General features: G+C 38.7%; 1 protein-coding gene across 2 annotated transcripts in view; it reads left to right on the top strand.

Moving 5' to 3' along the window:
• Positions 1-505: 505 nt before the first annotated feature.
• LOC124299833 (uncharacterized) overlaps positions 506-27,641 on the top strand; it is a 130,369-nt gene continuing 103,233 nt past the window's right edge. Inside the window, exons 1-2 of one of the 2 annotated variants that reach the window (XM_046753221.1) lie at positions 506-1,310; positions 7,833-7,951. In XM_046753221.1, coding sequence (XP_046609177.1) covers positions 7,847-7,951 — 105 coding nt within the window. In that variant the 5' untranslated portion in view covers positions 506-1,310; positions 7,833-7,846. Of the gene's footprint in view, positions 1,311-7,832; positions 7,952-27,641 lie in introns of those variants that run through there. The other variant, XM_046753224.1, reaches the window with a different exon arrangement.

Here is a 27,641-nt window from a genome sequence, read left to right as displayed (position 1 = left end):
TAATATGCGGGTGACAATTGCGCGGATAGTGTCCAAACACCGTACGTGACGAAAATGAATATGCGAATATTGTATTAAAACCACGGACGTAATTGTAACTGGCATTAACTAGCTCAACGGGTTACATGAAGCATTCTCCATCAACGCCATCAACTCAGCCACTTTTCTTCTTATCCTCTCGGATCTTTTCCATAATTGGTTACATAGGGTTATATAGTAATACTACTATATAACCAATTATGGAACAGATCCGAGAGGATGAAAAAAAAAAGTGGGCTGAGTTGGTGAAGAACACCTCAGACCTGACGCCGAGGTTATCACCTGTTATCGCTGCGGTTCGGTACCGCAAGTGTCGAGTAGCGTTGACTGAAGATATCCAATTCGACACTACGCGCTACGGCGGCGGGTACATCCCGTTAGGTACCAAGACTTTCCGTGCAGACGTTGAAGATGTCGCCACAGATTTCACCTCGGAGAAGAAACCAGTTTCGAGCGGGAACGCCAAGGAAATGTGTCCTAGAAACGTCACGCCTGTCGGTTTGCCAGCAGGTATGCCATAGTGCGTGCAATGCCCGATCAGTTACTTCGACGCGTGTGTAATAAAAACAGAACTAATATCTGTCACATTTCCGCGCGCAAGATTATACCTATCCTCGTTAGAATTTCAGTTCTATCTCAAGTGACACGGGAGGAACGCGAAAGAGAGGCGAAGGAAAAAAGAGAAACAAGGAAAAAGAAAGGAAAGGAATCGGGGCCAAGGTGACATCGAATTAAATTCACCGGCCGTGGCTGGAGTTCAAGATTACCAATGCTCGGAGAGACGCTTTCCGTCCCCTTGGTCCACGACATGGAGTCTTGTCGCACCGCGGCTGAGGCTAGAACCGCTTGTCTGCAACCAGTTTAGCTCGTGTAGGCCAGCAGGACTCGGCAAGTTCGCACATCGCGAGGAACAGCTGCACCGCATCCTGACGTCGCTGGCATTGCCATCACATTCGTAGCGTTCCCTTCATGGAGTACGAATACGCGTGTGTGACATTTACGCCATACTCCATTCTTCGACTTTTACGCTAATCGAGAAACCCTGCTCCGCGGTTTTACGCGCTTAATAACAAGCGGAAATAGAGTCGCGATAGGAACTGTGCGTCGTAATACCTCACGTGTATATTATACGTACCTGTAACGCGACTCCAGTGCACGCAGTTTCGTTATAGTGGTGAATCCAGAACGACGTATTTGAATACTGGTACATCTCGGTGTTTTCACAAGTCACTTGGCATGCTTTGAATGATCCACAGCTCAGAGACTGCACGGTGAGATATATTAACTGTAGGTTTACTTATATTTGCCGTCGTACAAGTAGTCTCATCGTATTCCATACGGCGTGCAAAGTTTCATCATTTCAGCAATGTTTCGGAAATTTGAATTTCTAAACTTACGAACGTCCCAGCAGCACGAACAGTTAAAGTCTCGTAATGCTTCGGAACGCATTTAACAACTTACTCACAATCAGTCGTGTGCAAAGACTTGCCGTTTCATCATTCGTAACATTCACTTGCGTCACGAAGGATATAGATTTTTGTTGATCTGCATCCAATTACGATTGTCGCTTAATCGAGCCTTGTCTAGAATGACTTTTTGGAGTTAAATCTGTACTGTCGAATTTATATATGCATGTTTACGTCTGAGGCCCACTAATAATACGGTGTTCATAATATTGATGCGTGCCTTTTTTTATCGCAAAATCAAAACTCCTAGTGGCCGATAACGGTGCCTGATCAATACAAGCATCGCATTACTGAAAAACTTTAGCCGTATGACAAGTGAATTTAGCATGCCGGTAAGATTTCTTGAACCATTCAACTTTCTTCTCAGAGTGGAATTTGCGAAACCTTTATGAATGTTACCAGTAAACAATTCTGATCGTGAGACCGTTCTTCAGCTTCGAAAATGCAGAACTCCACGTATTGAAACTAATAACAAGGTATCAGCATCATCTGAAGAAGAAGTCTAGAAATTAAACACGACAATCGTTGTATAATATCGCAGTATTGATCAGCTTAACGAAAGAAAGATTCTGTTTTATGAGATTGAATAATTTTCATCACCGTTGAGGCACCGACTGACAACGAGGTCAATGACATGTTTTCGATTTTTTCAATATTCACCAGATTTGGTTCGCGAATGACTGAAAAAGGGCTATGAAAGGGCGAACACCGGTGAAAATATACAATGAATCGCACGTATGTACGTTATCTATCTCCTGGAGATGCAAGCAGGTTTTATTAGGGGAAATTAAGGGTGCCCTGGTCGATTTCGGCGTTGTCGTATATATCTCGAAATATAAAAAGTCCACGTGTTTCAAGCGCGAAAAAGGGCTTAACAGCCCCATTATATACGAAATTCTGAACAAAAACACTCCCAACACATTTTCCTTTGAGGCAGAAATAAAGAAATGTCACGGTTTCTACAAAATCGCAATAGGGCGAGTGTACCAATGAACGAACGTTTAAGCTCATTGTCAGTTTTATGAAAGGATTTCTTTTTACTGGGCGATTGTGGCCTGATAAAACCAATACTATTCGACACAATATGTCCTTAATATTTGGATTGTCTAGTTGAAACATTGTATTCGAACAAAGTATTTAAAACAAAAATATATTTAAAGTAAAAATAGCCATTTCACCAGTAATTGAACGCTCTAGCCCAATCAATGAACAGACTCTTTCCCAGGAATTGAACAGGCCTATTCACCAAATAAATATCGAGATCCAGTGGATGGATAGTATAAAATAGATATTTATTTGACAAAATTTCACACATAAAAAAGTGACAAGAATTATTAGGAACTATAATCATTGATTTAGTAAATGGGGAAGGCCAGGGTGAAACAGAACTCGAGAATGAAACGGTTTTCTCTAATTATTTACTAGCAGTCTGGAATTTTAGACCACACATAGTTCCTAATTCGACGAGTATGAAGGATTATTTAACGAAGAACCTTTGAAAAACTAGGTACAATAAGACAGGAGCGAATGAATGAATGAATAAATAAATTAATATAGGATTGAATTTTCATAACTGATAATGTAAAATAAGACCAAAAAATATTGGTACTTATTCTCTATGCCGTTGTACTTTGTACCTACTCTGTGTTATTTGCTAGATATCTTGACTACCTTGAACCGAAAATAATTAAATTTTAATATATATTAGTATTATCAGAATCGGTATGTACTTTCAAATAACAAGATCTCACAATCAAATCTGGCCTCGTTCATTTACTCGAAGCGGGGATTGCAATGAATGAACGCCGCCGTTTCATGTCGTTCATTTATCGGAATTCCCCATACCAGTGATTGAACGACACAGTTATCTCTTGGCAAAATAGCGATTGTCAGAACAAATAAGCGAACACTGTCACTTTGAGCCTATTTTGAGCATTTTTACGTACCGTAAAAATGATACAAAACTAAGGTTGCAGCGTATTACGATAAACAGGAAGCAATATCATGCCTTATTGGACATTTCTTAAGCGTATAATATATCCTAAACATCTAAGGGGGAAGCAGCCATGCTTAGTATTCTTATCACTTCCTCACATTGAGGCACACACGCTTCTCGAAAACGAATTATCACACTATTTCAAGACCGATGTGAACATCTCCTTCCAGTAGAAAAAAATTCCGTAAACAAAAGATGACACGAATACATTATTTTTTCAAGGAAACAGTGACAACGCCGTTCATTTACTGGTACACTAATCCTAGTAAACTCGTAGGATTCATGCCATTTCTTTATTTCTGCGCCAAATGAAGATGCGATGGAGTGTTTTTCATCAGAATTGTGTATAAAATGGGGCTGTTGGGCCCTTTTCCGCGTTTGACGCACGTGTACTTCGATATTTGGAGATACATAAGTCAGCGTGGAAATCGATCGGGGTATCCCCTTAAAGAGTTTGCGAAATCAGCACTGGTCAAGTAAAATCTTGCGACAGGCCCAAAACAATAACTGACGACATGCTTGCTATACGAGCTATACGAGCTAGGCGAGAAAATAGATTCGGTTATAAATGTATGGAGACATAATCTCGATAAACTTTGATCAAGCTAACCACGTGCAAGTCGCTACGACAACTAACTATTTGGGTCTTCGACATATACAGGTTGTTTTGAACTTTTTTATATCAAAATATTGGATTATAACTGATAGTTGGACGAAGAAGGAGCGAGGAGGCGGGGTGGGGGAGTTACCGGAATTAGCTAATACTCGTCAAACTGGCTATCAAGGTGGTACAGAAATCAAGTAAATAAAATACGGTAAATATATCACTATACAGCGGATATACTATTCAATAATGGAAACTTTATTGCGCGCTAACTTGAAGTTTCGATCGACAAGTCCTTCAACGGCAAACGAAATTGCGGATCAACGGAGTATTTATTGTCAGCCATAGCATAGCAAAACTGTTCGTACATCACGAAAAATCCGAGTTATCCCGCCGATTGGCATGAATGGATGGAGTTGTAGCGTGTTATATTTTGAAGACTGAACTCCTTCAAAAATCGTTGTAATATTACGAAACAGTGCTTTCTTTCTTAATTTATCGTTACGAGAAAGCTACTTATTTCAACCTCGTAATAAATTCCGAAAAATGTCTAAAGTCGTATTGTAATATAACACTGATCATACAGTGTTCAAATAATCATCGCTATAACACTTACGATTATTATGTTCTTTATTGGTACTATTATTATTAAGTATTTCAGTTCTTATCTTCTGAAATGCCGGGAAAATTTTCCGCCAATAAAAATTACAACGGTGAAATGTTTCTTTTTGGAATCCCTTTTAATTTTTTTAAAACGATTAATGACTTCCAGAATTCTTGGTCTGGTCGTAGGCAATTCATGTAAAAAAGCTTAGACCTTTTACCCATCCCTTTGTTGTCTTTTTTAGAATCACGCAGAAATTTTGGTCCACCATAATCTCGTTATATACTGTCACGTGACAGCTCGTTTTACTGTGGGGCTAGATGGTGGATTTCAGCTGTCAGTGACACAGAGTCAACCTCGTTACGTATTATACATATATCTTGGACAGGTTGGACACGTTAATCTCCCCATTACACGCTACTTACAAATTATTCATGCACAGATACCGTTAAGATTTTGTGTATATCAGGGCCAGAAATTCTAGAAATTCTTAAAGCGGAGTTTAATTGGCAGGGGGCAGAAAGAGGTAGGGATAATATTTCAAAATGTATTTTATTCACAATTAGGTCGCAAATGTATGAAATCGGTTTTCGAATGAAGTATTTCCTAATAAGAATATTTCTCTGAAAAATTACTCGGAAAATTTTATTATGACGGATCGCGTATAGAGTTCTGCACATAAGTTTTCCGAAGTTTTCCAAAGAACTCTTGTCGAGTTTTGTTCTGACCGTTTATCAATAGCTTTGGTAAATTCCACATTTATTATTTAGCCTATCGACAGGCTGTACATACGGCTGAATTTTTATACGAACTTTTATATGATAATGGAAATGTACTCGATTTCAATATTGACTAATATATCTCTAAATATCTGATAGACGTCGAAACCGAGTAGAGCGTCTGCTTGAGTATAATGCCAATAACCTACCACGCAAAATAATGATGACAAAAAACGTATGACAAATCTTGAAGACAGAGCTCAGAAAAAAGCTTTAATTAGCCACACGAGAGATGAGTCAGAAAGGATGCAAAAAAAATATGCAGAATAAAAAAAAATTTTAATGGGACCAGATTTCTCCACGTCCACGTATTTGGTTCCCTGTAATGTCAAGAGTGAATACAATTAAGACTGGTGAGAATTCACGAAGTTAGAGCGATAGTAATGCGAACGATAGAAACATTTGGAAAAATGTCTATACTGCAACTTCACGATGAGTTTTCCGTAAAAAAATTTGCGAAACAGCGATTGCTCTTCAACTTTAACCTGACAAAACGTCGATAATAGTCATAAAATTGACAAAAGGTGCGAGGGATATGATGAGGCGTTGTGATTATTGTGAAAAAGATGCCATTTCCTGGCATACGTACGTAGATGCTAACAGTTGAAATGCCAAGTTCACACGGGTAAACCGAAGTCAAAAACAACGTGCCAGAAGCAAAGCAAAATGAAACAACTTTTTGTCCTAGGGTCACCGCATGTCACGGAAAAAGATAATACTAGATTAACCGTAAATTGACATGCCATAAACAGATAGTTAATATCTCGATATACACGTCAGATGTTCAGATTTTTGCGAAAAATTTTACATCCAGTGCCGATATTTCCTGTATACGCAAAAGAAAACGAAGACATCAGGACGGATGATTGGCCCATGAATCGTTATCTATTTCGTGAAGCAATTAACAAAATCACAAACTCCACTTTGGATCACAATTTAGTATAATTCTACTCTCTAAAAAATTACGAAGTCCTTTCGCTTGAAGCTTGTACAAAAGATGGCTTCGTAATCCCGAAATGTAAAGTTATCCGTCACATCACACTAATGTTATATTTTACGTATGTGCAACCATTTGGTTAGCACACGCCGACAAAAAAGTCAAGCGGTGCTTTTTCTTGCGACTTAATTTACAAATATTGATAATTCGAACTAAAAACTTATTTTTATCAAAGTAAATATATAGCCTATGCTACTCGGGGATAGTTTAGATTTTTATTAGTGCAAGATTTTTTAAATCGGTTCAGTAGCTCCGGAGGTTATCCCTTACATACAAACGCACAAACTTTACCTCTTTTTAATATTAGTGTAGATTGAAGTCGATGACAACGATTTTTATTTATTTTCGTCAATCCTTCTTATTCGCAATCACTGATTTCGGAGACATAATATCGATCATATATATGATGTAATTGCACGCTTATAAGTCAAGTATGCTATCGAGTTAGACTGAGAGATAAAAACGTACGAAAAACTTGACATCCCTGTTGAGGAAACGAATTTTGCCTCTGAGGACCGCGGAATTAATAGAACTGTTCGACACGTGGAATTTCAATTTTTAAGGTAGAATATTTCCAACCATACCTCAAGTCGTATCCATATTGACCGAAGTTCTGTAATTCATAAGAAACACTTCCAATCTAAACTAATTATTTATGAACGAAATTTTCACGACGAGTATTTCAGTCAACTTGCGCACGGTATACGTTGAAACTACAGACAAAATTGACTGAGTGTTTTCAGCGATATTATATATATATATATTAGGATGAAGGGTGATAAAAACATTTAACCTCTTACATTGGCTATAGACACCGAGTTTATAGAGACCATAATATCAGTCGACGTGTTTCACGTACGCTGATAAAAATATGTTATCGACTCTATCAGATGTGTTTTTCTATTTAGTACGAAGGTAATATTCTTTATTGACCCAATTCTATATCAGTTGATTCAGCTAAATATCAATTCAAGTCAACCGTTTGTTAATTCTATCAACCATGATATTTACATGGATCATTTAATTGTTACGTCGAGACTACATGGAAAACCACAACGATAACATTTTTTCTGAATGTTTCAATTTAAAATCTAACAGGGCTCTCCATGCCATTCAATATCTTGCCTGTAATCAATCTTTACAGAAATCCAAAACCTCAAAAATATGCATGAACATTTACCGTCATCAAATAAACCCGAGGATGTTTGGTTTTCAAATAAATTTAAGTGATTTTACACGATTTACACTAACTACGCGATTTCTAAAGAGTTCCGAATTACGTGTAAAATTATAATCATACGTGTTCTTTTGTCAAATACTTTCAATTTCTTTATGATCAATTTAAAGGTCCAAGTCCGACAATGGAATTGCCACGACTTCCTCTGGACATCGTCGTGTCTCCACTTGTTCTATCCCGGCGTGGAGGAGTAACAATATCCCAACACATTCTACGGATATTTCTCTCGGTGAGTTTATTACCATTTACTACTCTTCCATTCTCGTTTTACGTAGCATAAACACGAATACATTTTTAGCCAAAAAAACGCAAGGATGTTTCGTAATATTCAGAATTATTAGTTTGCTTCTTCTCTGTCTCTCCGTTAAGCGACTTTCGATGTTACCGCACTTGCCTTGATTGAGTGCCTCAAGTATACTTGAGGCAGGCACGGCAGAAACTGAAATTAAACCAAAGACACGTGATCTCGATATTTAACAGTCCAGGTACAGGTTCTCTCAAGGTATGAGCGCGTACACAATAATTAGGGGCCTCAAATCACGCACGCACGCACGTTACTGCAAGGGCACGTGCGTGCGTCTTAGATTTAGTTTGGTCAGTTCGTTCTGGCAATCAGGTCAAGGCTGCAGTTATGTACTTGAGACTCGAACATTACTATCTGCGAATCTCCTTCCAGGTGGCTCAAACTCGAGGCCATTCATTGACAATGAGAGACATTGATAATCCAGAGACGGATGATAATAATAGCAGACGTGTAACTCGGTTCTTTGAGACAGTGGAATTGATTTAATAATATTAGCACTGTGGTAAGAACACGACTTTCAACTTTCCAACTACGATGGACGCACTTTGCAAAACTTCAAATTGCTTACTTCCATAAGAAACAGGCTTCGGGGGGGAATAACAGCTATTTTGATCTATAGTTGTAAAGTCGGCTTATGCATAAACCAGCTGGAAGAGCAATGAAATGCGCGATTATAATTCGTCTGAATTAATACGAAAAGAAAGTGACTGATAAGGATGAGTAGAAAGAGAAGAAGAACGTAGGAAGTGGCGGAACGTCAAGCGTAGATTGGAGAAAAAGGAATAATTGTTGGACAGATATATCTCCTCGAGGCCGCCATGGTTGTAAACTGACAAGTTCGAACTGTTTGATAGCATTTTTGAGCGTAGCTATTACCAAGGACCCGTAATAAACATTCGGAGCTTTCGCCATTTCTGACGTAAGAGCACGCCACAAGGACTTGGTAGCGGCGTCGAGGAAGTGAGATGGAAAAAAACAAATACATTGTTGAATTCTCTTCGTACTCTTTGACATACATAGATTCATGCTCAACATTGCTCGTGTGCATACGTATGTATAATAATGTGTGTGCACTGCATGCTCGAACTTCGACGAATGGAAATTAGATCACGAGTTCCAGCATCGAGTATGTTCCATATTCTTGGTATCATCAACAGAGAAATCAAAAATGAATCAACAATCAATCTGTAGCGCTGTCTATGGCAAGTAATTCATAGGGAGCTTACGGTGAAACATTTTATGACGCCTATACTTTACCTACAATTTTGCATGAGAGTCTTCCTGGCGCCACTTCATAAGTCGAATATGACGGACTTAATTGCATTCCCTTTAAGAGGGGACCTTCATCATGAACATGAACATGTCACAACGGAATTTCTTGATAACAACCTCGGTTTCATTACAGAAATCAATTGGCCTTTTGATATAGATAAAATTTTGTGGAAGTCAGCATTTCTAAGAACCTTGACAGTGCCGCTTGTACAACTATTCCTTAAGTTAACCAAACTTTCATTGTACACGTTGGTATTTGCATAGTGACCTTACTACTTAGTGCATCATAAATGTATAATAAAAGGCTCAACAGAAAACCATCAGTATAAGATCTATTCAAGGTTTGAGAACACATTCGTAATCGGGAATACTTGAGTGTATAGCGTTTTTGGGTGATTGAAGCGATACGAAAAATAATCAACTTGGGACGTTTAATGTAATAATACTTTCTCTGAACAACGAGACCAAGAGAACGTTGGTTTGTTCGCTGAATTCGATCGATTTTCGTCGCGTGTACACGGAGCTTGCGGCTATATAATTTCACGCGCAAATCACCACCCCGGACTGCTGCGGCTTGTGACTCCGTAGGCCTGCTGCATTCAATAGAAAAGTTATTTTTGAACAGCAGGCGTAAACGTGGCGAGGTTAGACGGAAATCCGGGTTCAGGTGCGTGAAGTAGGATCAATATTTGAAGCAGGGAATCCCTGGAGCCCGAAGCCAATGGTGTTTCCGACAAGGTGTTAAATTCACATCGGGAATGGTCTCTCTTGTTATATCTCGAAGTAATTATTGCCGCACTTCAACCTCAACAGAGAAGTTCCTGTCCAGCTGTTGCATCCTTTATTAAAGACGCAATTAATCACATCTAGACTAAACCTGTTCTTGTCTTCGATATCATCCAGGCTTAAAGAACAACCAGCTTGACCGCTTTGATTCAGTTACCTTGACATTAATTTTATACAGTATTTATGCAATTCAAAATAAGACTTGTAAAAAGCTTCGCTCGTTTGGAATCAAGAGAATGACGGTCAGCGTTTACAAATGAGTGGCGTCAGGTACATATGCGACTGAAGATGTCGCTTGATACTTTTGGACATTACTCAACGCTCCTTACGATGATCCTCATTTCTGATGTCTAGTATACCGTCCGTGATAAACATAGGTGACTTTATTTTCGATATCTTTGTGTCCAATATACGCGAGACTTGATTTTTACTGTCCTACGGAAAAAATCTATCGACTTTACTAAACGTTGGATTTCCCCACTTATAACGGGATCGAGAATCGTTTAAAGCGCATCGGTGAAACCCAGAAACGCCACTGGAGTATTTTCTATCTTCGGGAAATGTAGGCAATGTAGTTTCCCTAAATCGGGAGTTACATACGTGTTTAAATATACGTGAAGGTTTCAGCGGAAGGCCAATTCGAGAATCGATCCTATTCTGCTTTTCGAATACATTATGAAATTATAAAGATTAGATTATATCTGCTCGATGTACCTACCATTGAGGGACGAATGGAACAGATGTTCTTGTAAGTGCGTCTGTGCATACGGTATGCATGTGGGGCACGGACAGTTTTTATCATCGGGTTCTTCCCGTCTGACAATCTGATAACTAACACTGTACCGTGATGATATATTTAGTGTCGCAAATACCGCAGGCAAATGTGAACTGTCCTAAACCAGCTGAAGTTTTGAGGTCTGTCGCGACCTTGAAGAGACTTACACCCTGCCATTGTGGAGAGATCTCCGGTTCCATCGAATGGCTCGGGCATCCAACCGAAACCGCAGGACCTTCTCTTGTTGTACCGCCAGAACCGAAACTACTCTAACAAACCTGAACCCATATTTGGCTTGTCAGTCAGCTTTGACTCTGGGAACTTTTGCATCCTGTGTAGAGCTACGAGGAAAGGTCTTCTGGTTAGACTGCCGGACCCCAAAGGGTGATGAAAATTTTTCCACCCACGTACCTCTGTGGTTAACGTCCGGTGCTAACTCTGACACCATCTGAATCCTTGAGCCAATACCGCGTTTGGCTTAGAACCAACTGCAAAAAGTGTTTTGCTCGGGCACCGTTCAAAAATGGACTCAAGTTGAAACCGATTATATTTTAGAAAATAGTCTCTGCGTCAAATAACTGTTTGTTAGAGAATTTGTAGTTTGATATATCGAAAATCGTTCGCGATTGTGCAGCTCACAATCTGTATACGTCTGCATCGGTTCTTTTTACATTGAGTGCATTATTGGAATTTTTTGTTCCATACCACTAAGCTACGCTTTCACACTCGAAGACGTGCTTTTTTTCTCTCTGATCGCACATCTTTCTCGAAAAATATTTTCTTCAAATTCATCAAGATTTCGAATTACATCTCCGAACTGATATCGCCAACTGATATGCGATTTTTGTTGAAGAATTTTGCAGCCTTTTCATAATTGTCTTGATTTCGTTAAAACTGTACGAATTTCGATTTAGGCTTTTCTTTTATTCGTACCCTCGATTAGTGACAGTTGCAGGTCATCCATTTCTGGATGGAATGATTGAAGTATTGTTAGTTCTATATTTGGTAAACTAGTACACGCATTTATGCTGAATTGCTATCCATAACGAATATTTTTTATACCTACAACAAATGCAAAGAATTTGGAAACACCGAGAAAAACAATCGTATTGTTGCGGCTGATATTGACATTCTGCAGTAATCCAATGTGCAACAGCTCATCGAAAAGTCTATAATCTTAATTCGCCTGTTAGCTCTAGTTCAGGATTGTTATAAAATGCTAAATTTACGAGAAATAGATTCCGATAGGCTCTGTAGCAAGCTATTGAATTTCGAATCACTCAAAACTACCATAATCGGGTGCAACGATACAAACGTTCTCGTTATGGGTACCTTCGTATGCTTTTGCCACCGCACCGAGAGAAATTTCTAGTTGTGGTTACTATACAGTCCTCGAATATTTTAAATTTTTACCATAACCGACAAATACAGTTTTGGGTGCAAGATGAAAATTAGTTTTTTAGCTGTGACCAAAAATTCTGGTATGTATTTGTTTTGATCATTAACACTCGCAATACATTTTCTTGTAACTACATATAATTGCGATAATTTGATATCGACCGCCGCAATAATAAATTTGTCTTGAAGGGACCAGCATAGCGGCTTTAAAAAAACGGACCGTTTAAAATTGACTTATTTGTAATTACACGTCATTTCACTTAAAATAAGTTGTGAAAAAAAACTTTGTGCCGTGAGGGTTTTTCCTTCCACACCGATGGCCCAATTCACCCTTTCGATGCTTCATATTATTTAATAAATTTGTTTTCATCGTACGAATGTGCGATGTAAGAAAAAAAAATCAACCAACTTATATGCAAATTAGAGAACTATTTTTTGGAAAATTAAGGCAACTGATCATAATTGCTCTGACGATTTGTTATTTTCGAAACTTTGCATTTAAACGACGAGGAATGGTTCTATGAAGAATATGTGGCATCGATAGAATGAATTGGGCTATCAGCGTGGAAAAATCCTTACGACAAAAATTTTTTTCACCCGTGTTATTAATTTTGAATAAAAAAGAAATCGATTTTGGACTATGCTAAATTTTTTGAAAGCCGCTTCACTGGTCCTCCGAAGGTATTACTATGCTGGAAAATTTGGTACACTAAACAAACTGCTCCTATACTTCAATAACCAGAAAATGTAGCAGTGACAACTATAATCACACTAAATAGTTACTGGTTCTCCAAATTTTCTTGTCTATTAGAACAACATTGAAACCGTCGTCGTAACGATATAAATTTTACCAGAATTTTCTAGAATAACATTATTTTCGTTGCGACCTTTTTGAAAAATAAATTTTCCCCTATAATTCAACCTAACCTGACGTCAAAATTATCTTCCGCGTATTTTCCACGGTTTGGATTATGTTCCGATCCCGCCGGATGTTTTTTTGGTGTCTTTCGGTACCTCCGAACAGACACTTTAAAGGTCTACGAGACGGTTTCATCGATCGGAAAGTGGGTAGCTTGGTCCGACGTTAGTTGGCGCTGAGGGCGTAGCTGCACCATCCCCGCGTATCGGTTCCGTTTCGCGGTAACCGCGTAGGGACGTTGCGATGCGAGACGATCCGACGGACGTCCATTGTCGGTGTCGCTATAGACACATTCCCGGATAGCCTAGTACGACGCCGTCGTTGCATTCGGAACGATCCTCTCTCCTCATGATACCGTACTCCACGTGTCTGTGTTTCCGAGGGCGTCGCGACTCCCGTCGCTGGGTCGTCGTCAACGACAACCTCTGTCCCCTGCCGGTAAGTCGCACCACCAATCAACAAACGCAACTACAAATCAAAACGAGATAAACCAGCGTGTTTACAGGTCCCCCCTCCCCCTTTCTTATATAAAAAAAAAAAAACAAACAGAAAACAATCGGCAACTTGCGCCGTTTGAGATACCCGAGATCGTAATACTCCGAAAAGATGGTTCTACAATTGATTTCAGATCGGTGTAGCCATAACAACCTAACCTAACCTGTAACTACCCTCGTAAGTAGGATATTGACCCTTACAAGTCGTCTATAGGTGGGTGTGCGGTATTCTACGCACATCCGTTGGCTCTTTTTTTTTTTTACCTTGTGCCGGGTTGGTACCTCCGACTTTGTTTGCGAAGTATTTTGCTATGCGTGAATTTTTTTTCGGTTCGTCAGTTTCGGAACCCAGATGGATACGAACCTATGCTATCGCTTTGTATCTTCACGTAGGTACATATATGTAGTTCTGCGTTATCGTGCTGCGTAAAACGATTTTTTATCTGGAGTAGCTACAGGACTTGGCTCAAATCTACCAGAAATATCGTTGACATATATTTTTTTCACGGAAGGTATGTGCGATGATCGTTTATTCGTCAATTGATGGATGGTACGATATTCGAATCAGCTGCTACACACCCTGTGTCTGCAATCAAATTTACGTATAACATACCGAATGAAAGGGTGTGTCACACGAAATGGTAATGCGCGGAGTATGAATAGTGTCAATGCATTGGTCACCCTTCCAAGTACAATTAGGGACCATTCTTTCTGATTGCATCTACTTTTTTCTCCAACGTAATCGGCACAAATCAGAGCTGCTTTTATTTTCCTTCATTTTGAAAGAGCCGGTAAGGGTTGGAAATTTACCAATTAAAAAAGTTCGGTGTTTGCGGGGGACTTGATTGAACTCGTATTTTCCGAAAAGCGAAGAACAAACGGTTTTGATAAGACATTATCGCATTTTTGTTTCGAGTCCAATGCAATGCCACGTACACACGTTTTGAACAGAAAGAAGACATTGTGAATGTATTGACTGATTTAGTGGAATATTGTTTGAAGTCTTATTGCGATTGTGAAACTTGTGAAAATTTACTTCCTCAAATTTGCTTGGAATTGCAAAAAGTCGTGTGACCTTGTACAATCGATTTTGTTGTGAGGCAAAATTTTCAAATCGTTGCAACACGAATCACCATCTAAACAATTATATGCCGTTGGTAGTTGTTGGCAAATTATTTTGTAGGATGTCTTCAAAACTCAGCAAGTTTGAAATTCCGATGAACACGTGGTCACGTGAACAATTTAGGAACATTTACGAGAATCCATTTCATTATTTCGTAGAACATCGATTTTTATTTCAAATTTCGTTGTGATGTGGTCGTTCTGATGTTAGAAAGTGCGCTGTGGTCAGCCAGGACTGATGAATTGTCGTATGAATTGATAATTGAATAATTTGAAAAATAAAACCTCAAAGCTGGTTGCGTAGTGGAATAAATTCATACAAAATCCTTCAATAGCGTGATCACTTTGCGAAAAATTTCAAATCGATTAAAAGTTTTAAGAAAAAATTACCTTGATTCTCAGAAATACTTCCAAATCGGCGATGTATCACCATGCTCAACATACCTCAAATCGAAACAGAGTAATCTCTGGAATAAAATATCATGACATACACATATATTACCATATCAACTGTATTTTTGTGCAACTGTACAAGCTGGCATACGGGTACATTATATAATTAATAATAGCTGGCTAAATGATTTGGACCATTCCGATTATCTTGCTTTAGTGTGAATACGCATCTTGGTACCTTTGATACTGTGGAGTTCAGATCGTTATTGAGTCTCGTGAATTACCGTACAAATTATATGGTTGTTCTATTCGGTTTAGTCGCATCCTTGGCAAGGGTTCTGAGGTACTTTAAAATTATCAGTATCATACTGAAAGCATTGGGTGGTACTCTGAATACACTTTAATAATTAGTAACAACTTCAATATTTTTAGACGTGACTTTACTTCCGATATGATATTAATTTTTGTGGCCCAAAGCGGGATTAGAACGAATATGGACAAACTAAGAAAAGAGCAGAGTGGCGAGTAAGTCTTCCTTTGTTACGCACAGAATCGTGAATGACAATCATGGCCAGAATTTGTCTTAAGAATGAGGGCACAGTAGCGGAACTTTTTAAGTCACCGAAGTATATAAAAGATAAACTCAAGTGGTTTAACTTCTCCAAATTAATTCGCCGCGAGGCTTCGTTACGTCTTTTACAATGATCTCCCTCCCGGCCAAGTTTTGTGCGCTACGGGCTTCGTGCTGAAGGCAGTCGGAAGATACGAAAATGCCACAAAAACGACGAAAAGAATTTTCCTTGCCTCATAATTGCGTCGCTCATGTTGCACGTCAAATCTGTATTGACCCGGACACCGTCGTCGAGCATTATACGTACACGTACGAAGATGTCCGAGGCATCTGCCTCTTCACGAGCGCGTTCCTTCTTTGACACTAAATGAACAGTAAGATGACATCGACCCCGACCACGTACGCGCGGTTATACGAGGTCGAGGATCTCGTCTCGCCTTGTAGATTAATGTAATATTTTGACGATTCGTCCTGTCGCTCATACGCAGTGCAGTGAGCAAGTGCCGGTGCGTTAATTAAGAATGATTCGGTGGACCGTTGGATCAAAAGATTGGAAAATAGAAAAATGACATGTAAAAAATGTCTGTCTATGTTTCTTGGGCCAATGATGGAAATGAATCTGATTATAAGCACATTTGGAAAAGCAAGCTATAATATCAACAAATAAGTCCGCAAAAGCGCATGCGCGGAGTACAGGAAAGACCATTTTTCACTCCTACGAGTTGAAGAAATTGTCTTTCACATGGTGATGTGAACTTAGAAAAGATGTAACAAGCTTCGTTGAACTTACGTAGGAGTTTCTATAAATCAATGATCCCACAAGCAATATTAAATCTTAAACCTGATGAATTCGGATTTTCGGTTTCTTTGTCGGTATTAAATGATTTCACCTGTCGTTTGTGAGGATTTTCAAGAGACTTAATTTCTTTCAAGCTTAAGGTTCCGATCATCTGATCATACTTTCACAATACTACCCTGGCTAAATTAATATCGCAAACGCGAATACGGAATCGATTTGATGGTGGAATTTCTTGTTGAAGTAAGCCGTGAAACACAACGTGCACTGTGGTGCACTGATTTTTAATGAAAGTCATGACGATATGTACAAACAGTACGTATCACCCTACTTCCCAGGCTTAACACCCAATACAGTACAGTGGAGTAAAAATTGACACCATGATTACTTAAATTTTATAGAGTTATTACGAGAGATTACTTAACGAATAATTTTACTCTGACCAGGTGATTTCTCACGATTTCTAAGATTCCATATGATTTCTCATCATTTTTAAGATTACAAAGAGACTTCTATAATCCTAAATAATTTCAGTGTGATTTCGGAGCTTACGAAATCATTTCGAATGATATTGACACTATGATCCCTTGAGCTAAACATACATCCCTTGGTCATACATTTATCTTCGTTCGGTGTAACAGCTTGTAACAGCTGTTGACGTACGTGCAGAATGTCGATATGCGTGTTGAGTGACGGGAAATGAAACGAAATTGAGATAAAACCATATCGACATGTCGATGCATAAATGGGGAAATTTTCAGATCGATCGGATAGTATTGAAACAAACGTGACTTTTGTTCGTAATTCGAAACCGTAACTAATTGAGGGCCACACGTCGTAGGTATGTGTTCTCATGTGGGTAGAGCTACATTTGTTATTATTGACCGAAAGTTTTAATTATACGCGGATCGCTGTGTGTGCATACGAGATGAAATCTCCCCATCTTGTTACTGCCCCGATATACGTACTATTGATGTTTACTTTGCCGGAGTATTTTACGTGATACCTACAAATACATTGTTCGTGCGTATCTTCGTCGTGTAGGTTGTATAGAGCACATATCCCCGGCCCAATTAATTGACTTGTCCCGGCCACATTTCGCCCAGATTATCGCAATTTTTCATTCAACGATCAAACAGTGCTAATTGTTGTTGGGGAGACTTTTACTCTACTGTAACAAGGAGTACATTTATTCCGATTAATTTTGCTGCCTTGTCAGTATACCTTGTCTAATATACAAAACTTACTCATCGAATTGTTTTACTTATGAAAGTATTTCACAGACATTCCAAGATTTATTCGCATCGGGAGTTTTCTGTGAAACTTGCCAATTAACGCTAGCAGATAAGCAGCTCAAGCTGTGTTTTCAAATATACGAATAAAAAACGGTGCTTCGGCTGACTGTTTGCTAGAAAATAGTTTCCCAGTGTGTACTGATATATGTGTGTGTGTGTGTGTGTGTGTGTGTGTGTGTGTGTGTGTGTGTGTGTGTGTGTGTACGCCATATACATATAGACGTACGAACAAAATTATAGGATTTCTATAATTTCCATGGATTTTGTCGATACACTGATTCAAAGTGAATACGAGTTTTGCATAAATAATATAATACTTCCAGATATATTAAACTCTACATTATAGAATCGATTTTTCTTTACAAAAATTTTTCCACGTGGAAAAGAAGTTTGGGTAATTGAAAAACTTTCCATACACGTAAAGATTTCCTTTAAATATGAATATTGGCATGAATAACGATAGAGAAAATTGGTTTCAGGTTGCTATAATTTATGATTTTCCATAAAAACGAAACATATTCGGTGTATTTCTTGTAGAATTATCTAATTGTTTAAAAATTTTAATTTTTTTTTATTGCGAATATCATGCCTTAATTATTTGTTTCAGTGAAAAGTGGAATAATTTATACGAAACCAATTTCATCTCTTGCAGATCATAATTGTGTCACCCATTTTTTGACATTCACAATGAGATCCAGAACCACTTCGAAACAAGTTTTGTTCTACGTAGAAATCCATAAAATCAGTTGTTTGCAACACGTGATTGGTTGACACGTGATTGGTAACGCAATGTTTACATGTTTGGATTGTAATTAGTCAGGAATCGTTTAAATAATTAGTACAATTATACAACGCTTCTGGCCCTCTTACGAGATCGTACCTTGCGTTTTGGCCATTTCAATTTGCATAAATTATCGGTGAGATACTTTAATTATTACCGGAATCGCCGTAATGATACGTTGAAAATGCATATGTGTATAGACTGGCATTGCGAACGGATTGTGCAAATTTAATGGCTACACTGAACAAAGATTTGCTCTATTATTCCTGGAATATAGCCATTACTCGAATTACGTGAATTGCTGAAGTTTTACACCGAATAATAACAGTCTCTCTTGTTTATATCTGTGTAGTGAAATGTATCGAAGTGTGAACGAATCGTTCAATGTAGTATATAAAGCTCATGCAGTTCTTTCAAGAAGTTAAGAATAAAAGACATCGTGGTGAATTCTTGCCACTCGAAAATCATTGTTAGTCCTACGTAAGCTCGTTATGTCAATTGTTCACGGATAAAATTCATAATAAATTGCACGAAGTAAAAAATTTATCATCATTATGCGTTGTTTTCAACGTAAAAAGAATTCTTCAACATTTACATTCGCTTGCCGATTTTATTATCAGTATACGTACCGAGAGACACCGGTGAAACTTAGCAGATTGAGTGCCCAATTGCGTGTGTCCGAGCTTTATCAGATTTTTCGCGCAGGCTGGCCACCTCAAGCCTCGGCTGTTAAACGCGACTTATGACGGTTAGGTAGGTGATGCGAATCTTTTAGGATAAACATGGAGATATAAAATAGTAAATGCAGTAGTAAACTTTTATTTTGTTAACCGACTGATGATTGATTACTGCTATGAGTCATCGCAAAAAAATTATTTCAGCCCGCCACTTGACGCGGGAGAGTTTGACATCTCATGCCCCGTTTTGAGTGAGCTGGATTTTTCAATATGTCAAGCGTTTTGAACAGATTTCACGAGATTTCAGAGACATGAAATGATTTTAGAAAATTTCACTGGATTCTAACCGATCTCAGAGGATTATCATACATTTCGTGAGATGTCAACATATTTTAGGAAACTTTAGGGAACTTGAGAGATTTATAAGTGACTTCACCGAATTGCCTGAGTGGTATACACCAGATTCCAAAGGTGGAACGACGAACCCCTTAATTGGATATTTATAGCACAACCCTAATTGTGCTAGCATGGTATTTTACTTACAATCTACATTTATTCCAACAATTGAAAATAATCTTGGAGCGACTTCGGTTTCGATCTTTGCTAATTACTCAACATATTACTCTGCAAGAGACAGTCATCGACTGAGTTTCACCGGAGTCTGGAAGTTGCGTTGTGAATTTCAAAAAGTGTTCAAGAAATACTGACTCCATTATAACATTTTCCACATTTCTGCCTGTTACGCGTAACAAATGCTGAATTCACAATCGGTTCAGAATTCAACCGTCAGTTTTCTTCAATGCCTCTACTTAATGTATAATATACATATATGTATAAACTACAGTAGCTTATCGAGTACCGACGTTTCTGTGGGACGGGTGAAAAATTAAGTTTCTCAACATCACGTAAGTGCAAAGTATATCTCATGTGAATCCGTTCACCATGAAGCTGAACTGATTTGAACAGCGATGGATAAAAAATTAACAACGCAGTTCACTGCCCGTAGAAAATAAAAACTGGTCAACTAGTGATAGTCGGAAAAAAATTGAATTTAATCATACAAACAGCGCCGAGAAAAGAACAACTAACAACAGTTTTTTCTTTTTAATTATTCCAGCGCATTGATCGGAAAAAGTCCGGCAATTATAATTTTGAACGAAAAAAACAAGTCCTTGCTCAGACGAAACCATGTTTTGTGTCATTGCGTAACGTTAGATGTACAGAAAAATTTATGACGAGGTCGTAATTATTCATAAACTAAAAAGTACTTCACGTTTTCGCTGAGTTCAGGCACCGTCTATACTCACTGGAGCATTGAATGCTGAAAAGTTGATATTTCAATTCATAGGCTAGTTTAAAGATCGCTGTTTGTTCAACGATAATTCGTGCCGATCGTTATTGCAAAAATTGTGAATATCTCGGAACGAAATACGCCCTGTTTTGTGTTGCCCGACATTTTCTCATCTCGACCATAGTCGCACGAATCATTACAGCTTTACAAATACTCATTACTAGGGTAAGAAATTTTCTCCGGAAATTAATACATCTCACGATTACTTCATTAATACAGTTATTCTTACATGCTAGAAATTTTTGTAATTTCGAAATCACCCTACAGGCATTCTTTGCCACAGAAACCCTGATTTTTCACTCGTCTGTTTGAGATCCGGGACAGTAATTAATGAAGCTCATACTTGCCTGTCTAATACAGAAGTTCTGCTACACGCAGGCAGCGTTAGGGCTCGCAGTGAAAAAAATACACACTTTTTCCCCCTCTCTTTTGGCTGTAGGGTTCGTATTTATTTTTGGAAAAATTGTCACTCAGAACCTGATGTTGGAATTCTTCGGCTGTTACGTAAATACGCGTGCAGAGTACCGCAGACACGAAACGCCTCCGTTTCTTCGAGATCTTATACGGATATTCCCTCGGGTGGATGCATCATCTCTCACCGCTTTTATAAAATTTCGTATTTATTAGACTTTTAATCTGTTCAATGAACACATTCATGACTAAAATCGGACTTTGAGCAAGTTTTGGCAAGAAATTTTGGATACATCGTAAACTTTATAGTTTGAAAATCAGATATCATGTACCATTATTAGACATAACTTCGGATTACACGTAATAAATATGGTCACAATTGGTACCTAAAGCGATCAAACATCTACCCTATATATCAGTACAGCTACGTTCGAATCTAATGTAACCAAAACTTCTCCGTTCAAAGTACCTACTGGATAATTGTGCATCGCATACTGTTAGGTGTTGAACTTTCAGGCCATTGCGACGTCAATCGCTACAACAGGACGACAACTTTGAGCTTTCATCCTGTAGATAAAACTTTACAGAGACAGGGTAGTACCGATACCTTTGTCTTCCCGCATAGTCTGCTTATACAATAAAGTACTTAGTGGACTCACTGAGAACTAATTTCCTTGTCGCTGTTCTCTGCAGCATGTCATTCGAGTTTTTTGCGGCAACGAAACTCATTAAGTGTCACTTATACTAGCTACACACTAACCGCTCGATAGATATTGGCGGTTATTTCGTCTCAAAGGGTCGGACGATCAATACACCGCCCCCACCTTATCTTCTCAGCTCATCGAAAACTACACAACTTTTCTCATCCACATAGGTAGATATATCTGGTCTATTGCTCACCAGATCAGAGTATGTACTGCAGGGATACCTTGCCCGTTTCTCAATCGAATTTCTATCATCCGACACATCGTGCGTGACTGAAGTTGACGAGGAAACTGACAACTTTCGACATTCCTCAATGCGCTTCGGAGTTTCGGTAAACGAAAATATAGAGTATCCCAGAACCGAGTACACAAAATTATAGGGGCAATAGATGGGCTTGAGTTTGGTAAATTAACTTCCAGAACGTGTGATCTCTGAAGTCGCGTTTGCGAGATATGACTGGTTGGAAAATCCCTCTAATTGTAAGCGTCGTCACACTGGAGGCATCGGTTAAGAGCAGTGTTGGGTACCACGAATTACTTTGTGTAATTAATTAATTAAAAATTACTAATTATATTACATAGGTAGATAAAAAGGATGATTTTTTTTCTGCATCGGTACTGGAATCAAACTAATATCTACGTATTAAAAGTTTTGGTATGAAGTTTCGTGAACAGTAACTTGCGTGTACTTCGCATCTCGTAAATTCTACCATCGTTCCAGTACGTAATTTCCACGTCAAGCAATGTCAGTCCTTTTCCGTGCTGCAGTGATAGACGAGAATAGAAAAATTCCTTCTCTTGTTCAATCGTTTCGAAAACTTTAAATCGCTGAGCTAAAATTCGATTGAAAAAAGTAATTGGATTCCAAGTGTTTATTGCCCTGCGGCACGACCTGCAGGGCGGTCCCGAGTGATTTCCAACGGTCGAATTCCAATCCACCATCAGTATCTACCGTCAAAGCTGCACGAAATGCACAAATTCAATTGCATCCACGCAACGTAGGATGAGTTAAAAAAAAATACCCGAGTACCGCACAGTTAAGTCTGATGCGTTACAAAGGGCTTGGCATAGCTGGCAATCCATGAATTTTAACTATAGAATAGTGGATGCACCTGCCAGGTGCACATGGCTACTTTTATTTGCTCTGATTGACCGTAATGTGGAAACGCTCCAATTTGCAATTCGACTGATGAAAAATATGTTAATGCAGTCTATACTTAATATTTTTCACCAATGTTTAACCAATCAAGGATTTTGCTATTCACTTACAGTTCATTACTCACAAGATAAGTATCGAATTCTTGAAAAGTAAAGCCTCTATCGGTTATGGACAAGCGTATCGGTACAAATTCCATGGAGTCTGGCAGGTTTGTTAACCAAAAAATATGACAGTGAACGATATGTGCGTAGGTGTGGGTCTCGTTGTCGGTGTTCCTCAAGGGAGCTTTGGACTGATCTCGGTGGCATAATAAACGTCATTCATGTGCGTGGCTTCATCTCCTCGTCCCATTCATATTACCATACCGATTTCCTTATTCTTCCAGTAAATCATCCATCCGAGGAGGAGAAGCTGGCGGGGTAGATGATTAAAATTCGAGTGCATATTCAGCCCAGATTTCAGAGTTCAGAGTTCCGACGAAGCACTCCAAGGGCTTCCTCAGCTATAGTCCATAGCTACAGGCTTTAATACCAACACAAAACTGGTCAACTGAAACCGACGAACGGAAGTACCCATTTTGATAATGAGTTCTTCTTTGATGATAAAAGTCACTCGTAACTCCCTTTTGAAGTTCGCCTGATCTTTTATACTCGCGAATGTTATACAGGGTTCAATTCTAATTAATTTAATGGAATTTTTGTCCAACCGCTTAAATCCCCGTGGCGGGCAGGGAAATTTTCCACGCGGCATCAGGGTTTAACATCAGTTAACGCAATTGGGTGTATCGGTGAATCGACTGTACGCTGTTAGTTCGACACGATCCTGCAACCAATCATCATCGAACCGAATGATTCAGAACAAAACACTATTTCGGTCGAAACTTTTTCTGGAGCATGACGTATATATGGTATAAGTATAGACAAGTTTCGAGGGAGAAACTCTTGACCCCAGATTGAAGCTAGTTTTGTCTAGCGGTGTCAAATTCTTCGACCTTCTTTGCTTCGCATAAAACTTTTTATGCATTCTCTTTTACGATCCTACTTTTATAGAAAAATTTCCGTCGGAGTGCTGACAATTTAATCCTTCGCGGTAGGAGTGTAGTATAATATATACTTCAAACGAATGTGTATCCCATCACGTTTGTCAGGTAATAACAAGGTGGAGTTTGACTTGCGACGTCAAACTTTCTTGTCCCTTGCCTGCCTTATTACGACGACGCAGAAGTCAGTAACGTCAACGTATCGAAACGTTGAAACAAAAATTCATATTTTGAACCTTTGGAATAACCGTAGAAGCTGAATTTACAAAATCCGAGTTTTTTAATGCGTTATTAATGGTTTACTAAATTCTAGATAATTCTGAAGTCACAAAATAACGAGTTTCTCTAAAGATGCATTATTATAATCACGTTACAAACTTCAGCCTAATTTATTATGCTCCTCTTCAAAGCGCTTTTGACCTGTAGTGGAATGCGACGGATGGTAGAGGTTTCGTTCGAGCATTTGTTCAAAAGTGAATGGGAACAGAAAACATCTCTACCGTGTAATAGAAACGAATCTAAGAAACTGCGAGAAACGCAAGCTAATTATAAGATATCAGGGAATAATTTGAGAGGAGGGTTTATATACGTATGTTAAAAATGTTTGAACTTCGGAACTTTCTATCCGATCCTAATATTTTTGGAATTTTTCCTGTTCAGATCGTTTGAAATTTTTATAAATACTCGTCTCCAGAGCATGTGAAAATGGATTTGTATAAGTACTTACTCTGGTAATGTTTGTACGTTATAATTATACTATAAAGTAAGATTCCTTGGATGTTTTTCAGAAAATTAGCGAGAATCTGATCGGTGAGCGAAATGACCCCAAAAGCATTGGATTTTGATCGGAAACGTCAGAGTTTTATCGTTTTGAGCGTTCTAATTGTGAAAGCTCTTCTCAAATCGTTGATATCTAATTAGCTCGTGTCACTCGAATTATCTCACAAATTTCTATCACATATTAGGAATGTCGTTTTATCCGTGTTCATCGCCATTGGCGCAAATAACATGGCTGGAGGTTTTTCAAACGGATTTTTCCTCTTTCCCTGGCCGTTTCATCCTTAATTCGAATCACTCCGCATTCATATTGAGATATCGAGTAGGGTGACGTCCATGGACGAAAGCGTAGCCCGACTCTCAACTTTGCGCATGTGGATGAAATGGATTATTTTCCTCGCCGATGGATAAAGCTTGTCAGATCTTTGTATATGCGATTGGTGAAAGAGAACGATTGAGCGAATTTTCCTCTTCAACGGTCACGCATTGTTCGTCCTTGAGCTTTCCAGATTCTGTCCTCAAGATCAGCAGCAGATATACCCTCGGGAAAAAGACCGAATTAGCTGACGGAATCTGCACGCTGGCAGATTGAAAATCTCGATTTATTATTCAAGTATTACTACGCGTCTGCATTTCTTCACGTGTAAGTCAAACAGCTCGTTCGCGCCGCTCAGTTGAATCCATCCCCGCGATTTTTAACGTTTTATCATACTTAATGTACGCGACCCCGAAAGGATTGAACAAAAACTCGTCGTATTTGCATACGCCCGTGTAAATGTAATAACCTTAGAAAATGAGTTTATACGACACGAGCATGCTTCACGCGTTTTTCATGCGTGTCTTCCGTACGCGAAGTATGCGTTTCTATTGCTGTAGATTGAGTCTGCGAGTGCGCATGCGCCGACGCAAATAAATCCGACATTACGCGACCCTAACCTCAATTTCGTGCTGCGTGAAAAAACTCGCAACACACTCTTGTTATATAAAGAATCGTGTGTAACAAGAAGCCGATGATCTTTTCGCCTCGCGTATTTGCAATATTAGTCTTCGGCTCGCACAAGCGAACTCGCCTTTGGTTCGTATGCCTGCTCAAATTTTTACTACACAAGATACTATTTATAAATATAAAAACCGGAAAATTTTATATATTTTATTACTTGATTTTTTCTCTTTTCACAAACAGTATTGTGACTGTTATAAATAATATGATTATCCTGTAACAATAACGTGACGTAGGTACGTTGGGGGAAAATTATTTGCGGAATCGTAACGAATTTAATGTGCTATTCTGTATATAATCGCAGTAAATAATTATGTCCTGTATTATTTCTTCTGGTAATTTTAAACAATATTTATCATGCGTTACTTACAATTAGTATCGACTTATCACATTTTAGAATATCGGAGCACCCGCTAAATTGTTTCTTTTGTTTTGTACAGATCAGTGTTTAAGAAGTCCGTTGTAAATCTGTGCCAGAGTCTTATGAAATCTTGATTAAAAATCCCCGAAATCTCGTGATACGAATGAATCCGTTCGAGCCACACTGAAATTTTCGACCTTATGAAATTTTCGTAAACCCCGTGTAAACTCGTCCGATGAAGCCCCGGTAATGAAATCGTGTGATATTTTGTTTAAGCCCCTCGGTGAAATCTCGTATCAAGAGTTGATTAACCTCTCGAGTAGACGGACAAACAAAGATAGATTTACTGGCTTTTTGGAGCAAATGGGGAGCGCTGAAAAGAATTATGTCAATCCAGTCCATAAGCCGTATCGGCCAGATTAATGGATAAACTAATATGCCCGCAATAATCGGACTGGCGGAGGTGAATTTTAAGAACGATTCTGCCGGAGCGGCGCGCAGCGATTGCATCGCGTCTTTCTACAAAATCCATGATACCGCGATAGAAGTTCAACGCTTATTGGCACGTGCAGAACCGACCGCAGCTTCGAACCAATAAACATCGATTGCGGTTACGGTTCAAAGGTCAACGATGGCTTGCTAAATTGTCGCCATTCTCTAGATTGCTTTCTCAGCGAGCTTATTACAACGAAACCGCATATCTGCGTCGAATAACTTGTATGTATTTTTGCGAATCTCGTGTAACCTGGAATGGGGTTTCAAAATTTCAACAAACACGTAGTCAAACCTAGAGGAATTTCTAGTCGCGGTCGCTATGCGGTCCTTGACTATTTTTATCTTTTATCGTATAGCTGAAACATAGGTATAGTTCTGAGTAAAAAATAAAAATGAATTTTGTATATTATGTACAGAGTGATTATCCATCGACAGAATGGTACGTCGTCTAGAGCAGTTGTTTGGCAGGGTGACCAATAGTCGTAAATTCAGATGACAGTTTGCCGTGATATATTTAACCGCAAAAACTTTGACAGCTGTCGGCGTTGAACACAACTGCCAGTGACAACTGTAAAAATTTTTGAGGTTACGTTCACGACGGTTGGTCGCCCTGCGTGTGACGCAAGCTCTCAAAATCGCAACGTGTTTCTTCACTTTAAACCCGTTTGGCATCAGACGTTAGTTTTTGTAATATGTGTGCAAGCTAAAAGGAATAGAAATTTAAAAAAGTTCTCTGTTACACCGCGTCATAAACTATACAGAGAAACAACGTTCCAATTTATTATGCAGTTACACGCATACAGAAATGGATTAAATTCTCGAAAATGAGATACGATATTTTTTCGGTCCATGGTACAAAAATTATTTCTCAAACAGAATTATCTGGTGTTAAATAACGTTTGACAATTTAATCATTGCTGACCGTGCATACACTCATAATTTTATATTGGTTCAACAATCATTCTCAGCACTTCTTTTATTTGACGTGTCAACTGCTACTTCGCGCCAGAAAAAATGTAGATGCTTCGCCTTGAATTGA

The sequence above is a fragment of the Neodiprion virginianus genome, chromosome 3 (genome assembly GCF_021901495.1).
Source record: "Neodiprion virginianus isolate iyNeoVirg1 chromosome 3, iyNeoVirg1.1, whole genome shotgun sequence".
Taxonomy (NCBI): Eukaryota; Metazoa; Arthropoda; class Insecta; order Hymenoptera; family Diprionidae; genus Neodiprion; species Neodiprion virginianus.
Note: the sequence above shows the minus strand (reverse complement) of the source record. Positions and strands in the feature narration are given on the sequence as shown.